Source organism: Cynocephalus volans, chromosome 3 (genome assembly GCF_027409185.1).
Source record: "Cynocephalus volans isolate mCynVol1 chromosome 3, mCynVol1.pri, whole genome shotgun sequence".
Classification (NCBI taxonomy): Eukaryota; Metazoa; Chordata; class Mammalia; order Dermoptera; family Cynocephalidae; genus Cynocephalus; species Cynocephalus volans.
Window position 1 is genome coordinate 103,424,906 of NC_084462.1, and position 15,477 is coordinate 103,440,382.

At 37.1% G+C, this 15,477-nt stretch overlaps 1 protein-coding gene and 1 pseudogene across 1 annotated transcript in view; one reads left to right on the forward strand and one right to left on the reverse strand.

The window, feature by feature from the left end:
- AVEN (apoptosis and caspase activation inhibitor) overlaps window positions 1-15,477 on the reverse strand; it is a 165,117-nt gene that overhangs the window by 117,826 nt on the left and 31,814 nt on the right. Inside the window, exon 2 of the mRNA XM_063091475.1 lies at window positions 13,097-13,274. Within this exon, the coding sequence (XP_062947545.1) occupies window positions 13,097-13,274 (178 nt within the window). The remainder of the gene's footprint in view (window positions 1-13,096; window positions 13,275-15,477) is intronic.
- Window positions 3,254-4,567, forward strand: LOC134371736 (lupus La protein homolog; annotated as a pseudogene).

Below are 15,477 nucleotides of genomic sequence, written 5' to 3' on the forward strand. Positions count from 1 at the left end.
TGTCGGCATTTCTGTACCCTCAGCACCTGGCAAGAGACATGGTACACCTGGTTCCTTAAGGGTTTGCAAAATGAATGACTACAAGCTACAAATACTGAGTTTGAAGCCAAAGACTATTGCTCCCAATTCTGCAACCATGTACACACTTAGTCTCTTTAAGCTTCATTCTCTTAATTTCTAGGAAATGTTCAGTAATAGAAGCTCAAGAAATGTTCAATGAAAGAATTACTTCTAAAGAGTCTTCCCTCTCTAAAACTAAAAGTTTCTACCATTCTCTAAATAGAATGCCAGAAAGCCCAGGTACCTGATTGTGTCTCTGACAGATCTGACTGAGAGTATTCCCACTATGGAAATAGAAATTCATGATAACATAAAACATTTAGATTCTATTAAATTAATTTCTATTAGTCAAAGTTATTCATGATAACTTCACACTTCATTGTAAATTTTTGTAAAGATTAAACTCTTTATAAACAAGGCAGAAGACTGTAACTAAAGAATTTTAAAGGCAAATACTAAAATCATGTGGTATATTCTTTCCATTCCACTTCAGGTATAACAATGACACCAAGATTGTACAATTCAGTATCCTGTATGTGTTTTATTCTTTTAGTATGTCACCTTTCAATTAGAAAAGGTATATTTGATAAACTAATATCAAATTAGTTTATGATATTGGCTTTTTTAAAAAACAGAATAGACTGCCAGGTGGCGGTCCATTCTTTTTGTTTTCTAAAAAAGCTGGCAGTCTCTGGCTTCAACAGTGTTTGAATGGAGCAGACCTGCAGACCCAGCGCTTCCCCCACCCTAGTCTATGATCACTGTCCAACCTCCTCTCCAGTTGTAGCCTCTGGGACCATCTCCTTGCCCATCCCCTTCTTCTCAGACCAACTTACACTGTTCTTTGTGGTTAACTCCTTGTCTCTAACCAACCATAAGCTCCGAGATCCAGCATAATTATTCCACTGAGGTCGAGGCCACTGTCACCTGCCCAGTCAACCTGTCTCTTGCTCTCTCTTTGAGTTTCTATTTCAATTGCAATGGTGTGGCCCCAGAAGGCAGAGACCACATCTTCCACGAGTTGGTAAATAAAGACAAGAGTGCCAAGCACATCTGGAAAATTCAAAAACAGCACTGCATGCAGAAGCTGACCCAAGATGAGTGGGGTTACACCCTGGATGTCTAAAGCACTGCCCTTGTCTCAGAGAACACCTAGAACCAGTTCCTGTTGGTTCTGCACACCAGGAATTCTGCCCACACAGACCCCTGTCTCTGTGACCTCCTGGAGAAACACTTCCTAGACGAAGAGGTGAAATGCATCAAGAAAGACAGCCAACTGACCAACCCCCACAGGCCAGCCCCAGGGAGGACCAGAGACCTCCTTAAAAGGCTCACCCTTAAACCCAAGTAGGAGCCCCCATGCAGTGCCATCTGAGGCCTGGCCACAGCTCTCCAGTCTTGGGCATACTTAAATTTGAATCTTGATTCTGCTACCTACTAGATATGTGAATTTTGTACAAATTGACTTTATTTCAAAGGCTTAGTTTCAAAATGTATAGAATAGAGATAATGAAATAGGTTCAAGTTAGGATTTAATGAAACAGAAAAAGAGTCTACATAACACCTTATATAGAACCTGCGCTTGGTAGGTGTTCAGGAAATGGCAGCACTTACTGCCTTCAGCTTGTTAGCTTAAGGTCACTTGCTGTCACAGGGTCACAAATGGCCACAGGGCTCCATTTACACATACATGCCTTGCCTATTTATTTTAACCCCTTCTGAGAACACTGGATGTGCTCACGCACTTGGGTAAAACACTACAGAACTATTACAGAATTAAAAGATGCCAGGAGAACAGAATCTTAGGGCTGAAAAACTCCTTGATACATCACCTTGCCTATCCCTAAGCATCAGGAAGAACCATTGCTGAACTCATCTCAGTTAAATGAGGACAAATCCATTTTGAAAGATTTCCAGTCAGGATGAGCCCCCAATTCTCCCACAGATGCCCAGATAACACTCATGTATGAGATGTACACACATAGCTAATCTAATGATTTTTTTTCCTTTGTCTTTACAGCTTGGAACACATATGACATAATATAAAATTACATCTCAGACTCCTTTTGCTTAGCATCATAAACCTTTCATCATAGATCCTGTTTTTCTAATTTTTAATCATCTTTCAAGTTCTCTGTGTCCTCTGTAGTTGCAAAGATTAACACAGGTCAACAAATCCCATGAAAAAATCTAAATAAAAGAAAATGAGTTAATGATCATTGTGTTTTAAGTTCTAATTATATATGTTAATATCATGCTTGGATATTTAATAACAACCCCATGTTAATGGCCTGATTTCAGATATGACTCACAGTATATTCTATCCCAATAGTTTGCTTTTCTTTGCCTATAAAATAATTCTTAAATTTTGTATAGCATTTTATAATTTTTAAAATCATTCTACATGATCCTCACAACTACCCTGGATTAAAGCAAGGCAAGTGTTATGTTTAACTCACAGTTGTTTTAGTTTTAACAAAAAAAGTGGGGGGGAGAGATTCCAAGCATTTCACTCTCAAAGGCATGTAGCCAATAAGTGACAAACAGAACAAAAACACAGATCACTTGACACCCATCAATCAAGTGCTCCTCCTATTCTACAACTACATTTACACTACACTTCAGTCACGCTTACTGAAATAGATGACTTTACTGTCACAATCCTAAGGTTATAGTTGCCCTTTTCATACCCTTTGAATTCATGTGTTTCATGCTTTTTGTATTAGAAGAGGTTAACACTGACCTTCATTAAAAACTTTACCAAGAAAACTCTTTTATTCTCTCTTTCTAGAGAAAGTAAAGAGAACTTCCACTTAAATATGACATTGATCATAAGCACTTATTTGCTCCCCCTCCAAAAACCCCCCAAAATGGTTTTGTTTGGGGGAGGGGTTGTTTGTTTTTTTTACAACAGCAGTTGAGAGGAATGTGCTATAGATTCTACTAGAACGTAGCACCTAGATTTCATGATACAGCCAGTGAGACATTTGGCCACCAGAAGAGTATCTGGAATATAAGTCAAACCAAGAAAGATTCACTAGTTTTCTCTCATTACACTATTTCCAGTAAGAATAATCTAAATAAACAAACATTCAGATCTTAAAATGAATTTGAGACACTGCAGTCACTGCTAGTGATCCTGTGACTCAGTTCTGGGGGACTGGGACCAAAAAGATCACCACCACAGTCAAAAATGGTGATGGTGAAAACAACGACTGCTCTGCAGACCAAAACCTATCATCAAATCAAGTATTATTTTGATGACTTTAATTTCCCATGAGAAATATTTTTAGAAGGAACAAACTGGATGAAAGCTAGGTACCTCTGGAGACAATGATAAAATTCAACATGTTAAACTACCTAACAACAGACTTTAATATAATAGTAGAAGCACTGAGCAAAGCAAATGCATGGAAATAAAGATAAAACTAAGATCATTCAGTACCCTGTACCAGCAAGTTGCCAAAAAAAAAAAAAAAAAATTAAAATTAAGAAAAAAGAAACTTAAAATCAGAAGATCTCCAAATAAACCTCTCTCTGATGAGTACAAAATGTCTCTCTGAAAACTGATGAATATAAAAAATGATGTAAGAACAGATCCATTTCTATGAAAGGCCTCCCAACTTATGCAATCCTTGGTGACATAAAAGAAAGATTAGAAGATAAACATCGATCACAAAATATTTAAATAAGAAAAATATTACACAAAGCATTTAAGGGATCAATATTTGCAGTGTTTGATAGTATTGAATCTGCTAAAAAGTTTACAGAGACCCCCCCCCAGCCCTGACCCCCGATGTAAAGACATAGACCTTCTAATACTTTTCAAGGAAGATTACTTTGCAAAAAAGAATGAAGAAAAAAAGCAAAATAAAATGTAAATTAAGAGCTGAGCAAGAACAAGAAAAACAGAAGTGCTGAACATGCTGAAATGAAATCTCTAGATTGGATGTTTGCTGAAATTGTTGGGTGACTTAGATGATCAGACCTGTAGAAAAGATCCACACATCCTTTTCTGAAACCATGAGGAAATTAAATGGACAGACTTTATGAGAGGAGCAAAAGAGGGAATAATTTTATTTAAGGAAAAGGCTAAAGGAGCACTAAATAAAGCCAAAGAAGCCAATAGTATAACCTACAATTAAGGAACAAGAACAGATATGGGAAGTACTAGAAGGAGACGAAGAGAAAGAAGAATTGAAAAAAAACTCATGGAGAATCAGCAATAATCGCTAAACAAACAGGAATCAAAAGGTCACAGTTTTAAAGGAAAAGGAAACAGAAATAAGGCTGCCCAGGCTGGATCTGCTAAAGAAAACGCACAGTCTCAGGGCAAGAAAATGAAAGTTGACAGTGATAATGAACGTGATGAAAACGATGCAGCTGGACCAGTAAAAAGAGACAAGAACCTGCACCGAAACAGCAGGAAACACAGAACAGTGCTGGAGACCAGGAGTGTAGCAAACAAATGCAGGTATGTAGCTGCTCCATCTATAGGAGGTTTTAAACAAGAAAATCAAATTAGGACCATTTCAATATCCAGCTGTAAGAGCAAGTATTTTTGTTATTGAGCTTTTTCTTTTTGGTTATCCAAGTGATCATTTTTTTACATGTATAGATCTGCTTGTGTTATTTCAGATGACTCAAATATTAAAGGAAAGTTTCTTCCACTAAATTACCTTTGTAATATGAGACTATATTAGTACAAACTACATACCATATAAAAAGAGGAAAAATAAACTGAATCAATGAGAGCAAATATAACTGTCCCACTGCTTCATGGGGAGAAAAAGTTTGAGATTTAATTAAAAAGTACAAGCTGCCAGAGTGATATCCTTTCTTTTCCCTTTCAGTCTAATTGCTGGCACAAGGATACAGACAGGAGAAAAAAATCAAATATCACTACAATTAAAATTCCCCCAAAATTAATTTTTCATAAAATTACACTGAGGAAGATATATAATAGCTTTAAATGAAAATATGCATAGACAACTATACTGACCCAGCTGTAGTCTAATCACTTCCTTTTTATTTGTTTCACTTAAAATAAACAGAGCTAATAGCACATAAGATGCTTTCCCCATGTTTATCTTCATTATCACTCCAGCACACTCTGCTCACACTGTAAACATTTTTCTAACTCTGGTTATCTGTGATATCCTGAAAGGAATACACAATGCATATGGCATGAACTCAATGCTTCACCATTTGGGGGAAAAAAGTGAGGGGCAGAAGAAACTGCTTGGAGACCTAATTTTTAATGCCCAAAGGTCAGTGAGAGTAGGGTATCATTTTCAAAGCTCTTGAAACATAGCTTAGAACTGCAAGAACACTGTTCAAAAATAAAAGCTGAAGGCATAATTATCTGTTTCAGTCTTACCGAAAGAGTCCTAAAAGAGACAGCTAAAGACTCCCAATCCTACCAGAAAAAATATGACTTTGAACAAACCATCCCCCTTCCCATATCCTCCACTAATAAAAATAAGGATGCCACTGCCCATGGCAGAAACTCAAACAAAGCAAGCAGCAGCTTGCATGGCAGAAATTCAAGGGAGCTGGAAAAGAATGCCTCTCCAAAAATGGTTCCCACATCTATGGTGGTAATTGAAATGCTATCATCAGAAATCCACTTTTAAAGATTTATTCCTTTTACACAGAGGTCTATAAATTTTTTTAAATGTATAATACATATGAATAATAAATTGTTACTAAACAAACATATTAACTATCATCCAGGCCAAGAAATAGAATATTGCCAGCATCACAGAAGTACCCACCCCTGCCACCTCCTGCTACCTCCTATACTCATATGCTCCTCCCTAATCACACCTTTCATCTTCCCACTAGAGGTGGCCATGATCCTGATTTTTGTAGTAATCATTTCCTTGATTTTTTTTTTTTTTTTTTTCAGCTAGCTGGTACAGGGATTGAACCCTGGACCTTAGTGTTAACCACACTCTAATGCTTAAACGAGCTGAGCTTACCTGACAGTCCTCATTTCCTTTATTTTCATTTTACCACTTAAATACATATCCCTAAGTAACAGTTTACTTTTTCCCTGTGTTTGAAGTTTATATAAATAGAATCATATTGAGGCATTCTGTGGATGTGTGGTGTTTCTTTTATTCCACATTATGTTTGTGAGATTCACCTGCTTATTCATGTATTCATTCCTCTGTTAATGGATATTTGAGTTGCTTCGGTTTGAGGGTCTGTGAACAATTCAGCTATGAACATTCATGCTCATGTGCTAGAATTTCTCTACAGTATCCTCTATGGGTGTAAGTATTCGATCTTCAACTTTACTGGAAAATGGCAAACTATCTTCTAGAATGAATAAACCAATGCATATACACACACTGACTGTGTGAGACAGAAATTCACTCTTTAATTACTGGTCTCCAAAAATTCAGTTACAATGTAAATCCTACTTGGTAATACACATTAAGCTAGGTGTACTTTTAGCAAAAGGTCTTTCTTCAAAAGAGCATTTGAGAATCGGACCAGAGATGTATGCACAGCCCTGCTCATTTTGGGAGAAAAAATAATGTATAAACAACAGTCAAAAGCATAAAGCCCTTGTCTGAGAAACCAAATCTAGATTACAACTCGCAGTGACAACAATGGCCATCCTTCAGGGCACATGACAGACACTGAGATGGGGGAGAAAAACAGATGAACGATTACAGGTGGGAACAGCTGCAAGTAGGGGAAAGGGAAAAACTGTATTTTTATGACTTAATCTAAGACCACCAACTTTTAAATTCCTAGAGACTCAGAACAACAACACTGATATTCAGTAGACTCAACAATCAGTGATATTATATCCAAGAAGAACTTTTATTTTCTCAAAAAAATGAAGAAATATAAATTCTGTTGACAACCATTGCTATTTATATCTAGCATACAAGGAAAAAATAGACTGACTTTACTGAATATAGATAACTAAGCATCCATCAACAAAAAATTTCAGATACATTTTAAATCTAGGTACCATGTTTACATATTAAGCAGAACTAAAATCAGTGGTAAATTTGAGATCAGATGCTGGCATCATCAATTCAAGCACCGTCACTTCTTTTTATTCTTGTTTTTTCTATAGAGAGAAACAGTACTGCCTAAGGTTAAATAGAAACATGACAGAATAGGATTCAAACCCAGAACTGTTTGACTTAGAGGCCTGTGCTCCTCATACTAAACCACACTGCTGAAAAAGAGGCTATCACATCACAGGCCAAACTGTAATGTCCAATATCAAAAATCAAAATCACCATGGTTGATAAACTGTTTCTAGTTTCAGTGACTTTGATACTTAGTAGGGAAATAATATACTAATAAAAATAGGAAATGGAATTCAAAAGGTTACATACTCTTTAGAAGACTGACATATAAGTAATTACTAAATTAAAAATCTAAAAACATTGTCAAAGAACATAGCAACCAATAAAATTTAACACATTTGAGGAAACAAAGCAAAATTCGAAATTTTAAGAGAAAATATAAGAAGAACATCTTTGTAACCTTGTGGGAAAGATGGATTTCTCAAAGCATACCACAGTATAAACTATAAGATAGAAAATTTATAAACTCAATTACATCCTAATTTAAAACCATTCACCTAAAGACAACACTGTAAAAGTAGAAGTAAATTTCGTACTAAAAGATATTTGCAAACACAAACATCAAAAGATAAGTTATCAAGAATATATTTTTAAAATCTATAAGTAAGAAACAAACTAGCCAAATGGTCAAAGAACTTGAGCAGACAGTTCACAGAGAAGAAAGCAAGAACAGCAGATACAAAGATGTTCAATCTCAATAGTAACTAAGGAAATGCAAATTAAAACCTCCAACGTGGTCCTTCACACCACCCCAGAGCCAGCATCACCATCATCTCCTCCTCCCCCACCAAATCATCACCATGAGGCATTCTAAACTACAGCCACCACCCCCTACCTTTCCAACTCACACGCCCTCAAGGAAGCCAAAAAAAATCGTTCTGCCCAGAAGAATCTGTAGTCCACTGATCCCACTACCTTTTTACTGCCCCTCACCTCCTCTCATGCCTTCACTTCCCTTCTTAGCTTAAATTCAATGTCAGTCATTCTAATCACCCTATTTTTCAACTCTCAATTCACTGCATTTGCTCGGCTAAACAGTAATCATAATTAAATCCTACTCTCCCATCCCTCTATGCCTGCACCCATATGGCAGAATACGAATGGGGGAAAATACACCTGCTCTCACCTTAAACTCATGAACATCAGCCTTAAGTGGGCTCCTATCGCCACCCAGCAACCATACCATATTTTCCTACTTCATTCACTCTCCCACTTCCTAGACAACTATGAAGGTACTTCAAAAAGTTCATGGAAAGATTTGTATTATCTTTCAATTCTATTTTTTCCACCAACTTTTTGAAGTACCCACTTATTCTTACCTTCCACTCTGTCCTCACTCCTCCAATACCTCCTCTCCAACCCTCTCACACAGCTGTCTTATTTCACTAAGAAAATAGAAGCAATCAGAAGTGAACATCCTCAAACCCCCATCACATCTACCCCCCTACCTATATCTAAGCCCAGGTATTCTGCCTTTCCTCCAATTACGGTTGAAAAACTGCCCAAGTCCCTAGCAATGGGCAGTCCTTCCACCTGTATGATAGATCCTATCAGCTCATGTCTACTAAAGAACATAGATTCAGAAATTTTCAAACCTGTCCACATTACTTTTGTCCTTCTTTCAATAAGTTAACATAGTTATGTCTCCTGTCTTTCAAAAAGTGACACCTTCCCCACCAGCCCATTAGAAAACTTAAAATTAAGAGTTGATGGGAGCTGGCAGGTTGCTCAGTTAGAGCATGGTGCTGATAACACCAAGGTCCAGGGTTTGATCCCTATACTGGCCAGCCACACCAAAAAAAAAAAAAAAAAAAAAAAAAGAGCTGTTTATCCTTGCTGTCTCAAATATTCTTTTGTCCTCCCATATTTTTAAATTCAAGAAAGAATTTATCCCACCACTCCAACAAAACTGCTCTTGTGAAGATCAGCAGTAACCTCATGTTGTTAAAGTCAATGTTCAGTTTTTGGTTGTCATCAGCTGCATTTGACACTTATCCATCCCTCCTCCTTTCTCAAAACAACTTGAGTGTACTACACTCTCCAGGTTTTTCTTCCTACCACTCATGCTCAGTCTCCTTTGCAGGATTCTTCTCACTTCCATAATCTCTAGGCACTGTGCTGCCCAGGGCTCAGGGTTCAGTACTTTTCTAACTAATAAGTCCCACAGTCACCTCATATATTCTCAGGACTTTAAATATCATCTATGGGCTGGCATCAACCGATTGCGTATCTCCAGCCCAGACCTGTACCCCACCCCAACAGCCTGCTCAGTATCTCCTGTTGGCTGTTGCCCTGAGTCTCTTCCATTTGCCACTCCAGATTGACCCTCAACCCTTGTCCACTCTGTTCTGCTCTGGGAGGATCCCTATATGGATCACAGCAACAGGCTTCCCTTGTCTTCTGGCTTCCAGTAAGTTATGCTCATGGAAGTCCTGGCAGAAGACTGGAGGAGAAAAAGACAGTATGGCCAGAATGTTTATTCCTCTAACTCTCCATGTGGTGTCACCTTCACTAGCTGTGTCCCTTGACCAAAGGCAAGTCTTCCTCTCAAGGTAAACTCTATATGAATCTCCCCTTCAAAGTTCTAGTAACTAGGAGTGGTAATATCTCTACTGTTACCTGCCCTCCTGACACTGCACCATCATTGTGCTTTTCCTCTGTCCTTCTAATACCTTTGTAAATGTTCCTTTGTCAAAACTTCCTTCTAATTATATCGAGCATGCCATCTATTTCCTACAGCAACTCTGACATAGATGTCTAACTGGCATCTGAACACCTCCTGGAGCTTACTCATCTCAGTTAATGGCAACTCCTTTCTTCTGACTGTTCAGGCCAAAAGCCTGACATCATCCTTGTATATCTTTTTGTCTCGTACTCACATTCACAGGTCCTCTCTGCTCTTCCCTCAACACAGATCCAGAATCCAACCATGTTTCCCCACTTCCACTGCTATCACCCTGGCCCCAGCCACCATGGTTGCTTGCCTGGATTATTGCAATAGCCTCCTAACTATTGCCTTTCTTTAGTTCATTCTAAAACAGCCAAGCAATCCTGTGGAAACATGGTGGAAATCACTCCTCTCTACAAAATCTTCCATTGAGTTCTCATCTCAGTAAAAGCCAACATCTTTACAACAGTCTACAAGTCTCCACATGGTCTGGCCATGTAATGCTCTTCATGCCTGCCTGCTCATTCTGCTTCTGCTGTGCTGGCCTTTCTTGCTGTTCTGCTGTTCCCCATGCTCCTATCTCAAACCCGTGGAACTGGCTATTCCTTTGCCTGGAACACTCTTCCTGCAGGTATCCTCAATGCTGGCTCCCTCACCTTCCTTAGGTCTTCGACCAACTGTCACATTCTCAGTAAGACCTTCTCTGGCCACTCTTTCTAAAACTGGAACAGCACCTCCCCACTTTATTTCTATCCTAAGTAATTACCACCATTTAACATTTTAATACTTTCCTTTTCTTTATTGTTTATCTCCACCCTCTAGAATGTCGACTCCGTGAGGCAGGTGTTTTTGTCTATTCTGCCCACTGCCATATCCGCAGCCTCTAAAACAGTACCTGGAAACAGTGGGCACTTAAATATTTATTGAACGAATCACATCTAGATACCATTCAATCAACTGGTCGCAATTAAAAAGTGTAAAAGTACCACATATTGGCAGAGATGGGGAACATTGGACCTCTAGCTCATCTCTACTTTGGAGAGCAATTTGGCAATATCTAGAAAATTTATAATGTGCACACCTAAGAAACCAGCAATATTTGGGGAGGGTTCTGCATTTATTTGTACAAACAAGGACAGTATACTAAAAGTCAGAATCATTCCAAGGAATACCGTCAGCGTATCTAAAGTATACTCAATATTTTATGATCAGAGAATGAACTCTACCTCTCAATAGTAAACCAATATAGTCCTACTGCAACATGTATAAAGAAAGCATGTCACCTCTTTTCAGGTTTATGCTACAGTGAGAAGAACTTGACAATTCAGTAGCAGAGTAGGGAAGAAATGTAAGCACATATCAAAAGATACAACAGTTGCGATCTCCCAAAAAACCAATCACAGATTAATAAACCCCATAAGAAATCAGTAGGCAAAGACAGACTACAAGAAAAATGCATAGAAAAGAAACCATGTCAAGTTTTAAATTATAAATAAAATGCTAAAATAAAAAAAACGAAAATCATAAGCCATTGGACACACCTGCCGGGTTAGACTAGAATTTTTAACTCCCTTGAAACACTTATGCAATATCTCCAATTGCCAAATACTGTCCTGGTAACTGACTACACAATTAATTGAATTAAATCCACATGCAGTGCACAAGTTAATTTCATCACGTTACTTCAATTTTCTCCTCCTAGATTTTTTAGTAGAACAGCTGATAAGAATTGAAACTAACCAACTCACATTTTACTTTCATTCCCTTTCTCCCACCTTGAAGAAAAGTGCTTACAAACCCATAACTAACCAACATGCAGGTAAGAAGAAAATACTTATTCGGCAAAATTATGTAGGGTTATCAGTCCTTGAACAGTCAATGCATTGAATGCCATCTGCAAACCTATATCCAACGGGGTTATGCTGTGTGGATCATTATAATGACACGACTGAATCTTGCTTTAATACTTTCTCCACTTCTTTTCTACTAAGGCTTATTCTATTAAGTTGGAAGAGAATGCATCATTTTATGATTCTTAATCTGGAGTAGGCACTCAGAAACGGATGCAGATGAAAAAAAAGAAAGGCAGAACTCAACAACATAAAAATTGTGGGGAAGAGAGAATTCAAAACAAACTCTGAAATATTGTTTTTGTTTTAGTTCTCTGCTCCTCACATCTTCATCCTTTAAATCTTTTATTTTTATTGAAGTAATTGTGGGTTCTCATACCATTGTGCAGAATAATACAGAGAGATCTCTTATACACTTTGCCCTGTTTCTCCCATTGTTAACTTTTTGTAAAACCATGATATAATATCACAACCAGAATAGTGACATATTGACATTGATACAATCCACCAATCTTCCTCAGATTGTCCCAGTTTTATTCACTCATTTGTGTGCATGTGTGGGTATATTAAATTCTACAATTTTATCACTTGCTTAAGTTTGTCTATCTGCCATGACAGTCAAGATGCTGAACAGTATCAGTACCACACAGATCCATCATGTTGCCATTTTATAATGACATCCACCTCCCACCCTCCCGTCCCCAACCCATGGCAACCACTAATCTAACCTTCATTTACCCTTCAAATTGTTATGCCACACCCTAGTAGGGAGTAGCCATGTGTACACCCAGCCCTCCCTCCTCCATTATTTCCTGTTACTGCTCTTCAGCTTCACATCATTCAAGGTGTAGTCAGTCTTAAACAACAGCTGGTCATGGAAGGGATGGGTTTTTACCTTGACAGAGAAGACTATCCAAAAGCAAAAAAAAAAAGTTTTGGTGTTCAGGTGCATATGGCTCTAATATGAACATATACACTAATGTACATATTCCTGGCTATAAAAAAAAGGATAAAAAAGAACACATTCTAGAACCTTTATAAAGCTTCATAGAAACATAAGTACTGATTCCTCTAAAATCAAAGGAAACACTTGTTTCTCAGACTAACAAATTTAGAATTCAGCATTTTCCACTCATGTGAAGCCTTTTATCCATCTAAGAGACCTTAGTTACTCTACATCAGTACATGGAAACCCTGACTTCCTCTCAAAGAAACATCATTTTTTCCCTTGCAAACCATCAGAACATTCAAAACATTGTCCTTTACGTGAATTGAAGATTCAAAGAACAAAAGAGGAATTGCTAGTTATAAAAATGCAATTTAAAAAGTATCATAAATAAAAACGTCTATGCTACTTTCATAGCACTAAGCAGCATGCATGCAACTGGAATTCATACCTGCAGAGCTAAGGAGAACACTGAAATCTGTCCCCCTCTGTGATTCTCCACTTTCATTATTGACTTCTTTTTCAATATCTTGATATCGATCCCAGTTAGAGACAATCTTTCTTTTAGAATAATTTCCCTGTTCATCATTCTCCTCTCCATAGGTCTCTGCGTCACTGTCATCTTCAACCTGCAATCATTACAGACAAATCAATAAGCAGTCAGTGGAAATCTTGACCTCAGTAGTCTTCATGGTAAAATAAAACAAACAAAAAAATAGTACACAGGTATAACAATAAAAAACAAATTTATGGACTAAGCTAAGAAAAGGAAATCTGAAAAAAAAAAAAAAAAAAGAAAAGGAAATCTGGCAAGTTCCTGCCTAAATATTTGTGTAACTGCTCTCTCTAAAATCTATCTCTGTATCTTTTCAATAGTTGTTTCATCTATGTAGGAGAAATGAGTGCAAGAGTCTCAAACTGAAAGGACTTCAGGATAGAAATAAACTCTCCCTTTCAATTTACAGATTTTACAAACACACTCCATAAATATATTTTACAAGTTTTAAACAGGGACCCTGCTCAGATGCATTCTAGAGAACAGTTTCCAGTCTTGGGCATTAAAAGGTTAAGAGAGCATGCTGAAAAATGCAGATTGTGTGAAACTAGAAGATGAAGGGCCCAGTTTCTTCAACAAATAAATTGCAAGAAAAAAAATGGCACAGGAGGAGTGAGAAACCTATAGGTCAAAACAGCTTAATGGATACATAACCAGTTGTAATGTAGGGAATTTATTTGTACCCTGATTCAGATGATCTAACCAAAGAAAATTATCACTATGAGACAATTGGGGAAATATGAACAATGACTGTATATTTTATTATATTAAGGAAATACTGTTAATTTTGTTTTAGAATGATACTGGTATTGTGATTTTTTTAACGTTATCTTTTACATATAAATATTGAACTATTTATGGATGAAAAGATATGACAAGTAGGATTTGCTTCACAATAGTGGGTACAGAGTAACAGTAGGTAGAAATGAAATTAACTGTACAAAATTGATAATTGCTAAAGCTGGATGATAGGTAAACGGAAATTCATTATACAAGTATTATTCTATGTACTTTTGAATGTTTAAAAATTTCCACAATAAAATTAAATTTTAAAAAAGAGAGATGCATGTAGAATCTAAAGACACAATTCAAAGAAGTGTCCCAAAGATTATAAAATCCTAATCTAGGAAAAAAACTAGTGAAATGTATTAAAACAACCCATCTGTACAGGCTGGATCAGTATGGACTTTTTTTTTAAAAAAATAAGCTTTTATTAATACAGAAACAAGACAATGTACTTTACAGAAAACTAGGAGGGAAAGACAAGCAAAACTAAAATAAAAACTCCACGTTCACATTAACTACCACTAACAGCTTAATGCACATACTTCCAGATCTTTTTCTATATACCGTTGATCCTCTAAACAATACAGGTTTGAACTGTGCCAGTCCACTTACACAGGGATTTTCTTTTTTTCAAGCAGCCATGGATCAAAAATACAGTATTTGTGGATGTGGTACCCACATATACAGAGGGTCAACTTTTCATATCCGTGGGTTCAGTAGGACCAACTATAGTACCAGAATATCCATGGATTTTGGCATACATGGAGGTCCTGGAACCAATCCCCTATGGATACCAAGGGAAGACTGTATAGAAAAGTATTTATATATACTTTTTTTTTTTTTTGGTAACTAGATTTTTAAAAAATCAATATTCTTCACCTCCATTTCATCGTATAAGACCCAGACTACTTCCAAATTTCCCTAACTGACCCCCAAAATTTCCTTTACAGCTGGTTTTCCAAGCCACTATCCAGTTCAGGACCATGCATTGTGTCTGTTTGTCCCTTAAGTCTTCTTTAATCTAGCACAATCTCTATTTTTGCAACAATGATTTATTGACAAGGCCAGGCCAAGAGAGTGCAGAAGAATTCATCTTCTGTCTGGCTGTTTCCTCATGATACTATTTACAGATTTTTTTTTTATCTCCAATATCACCTATACACTAATCTAAAAATCTAAATGCTCAATGGAGTGAAGTTAAATATTTTTTAGTTAAAATACATCACAGATGGTGCTCTGAACCGTATGTTACACAACATCAAATAACAGATAAATGACTGAGCCAACATAAGTGATACTAAGAGTGGCCAAAGGGTTTGGGTGAGCCACTCACTGTACAGATATGTATCTTCTCCCCTTCATCTAGGAAATTATCTGTGTGGTGTTATTTTGGTCCACTGTAAATTTCTAGTTCCCCATCAACCATTCACCTAACAAATTTACCACTACTAGTCAATAATGCTCACTTAAATCAAGTTTCGTACTTCATG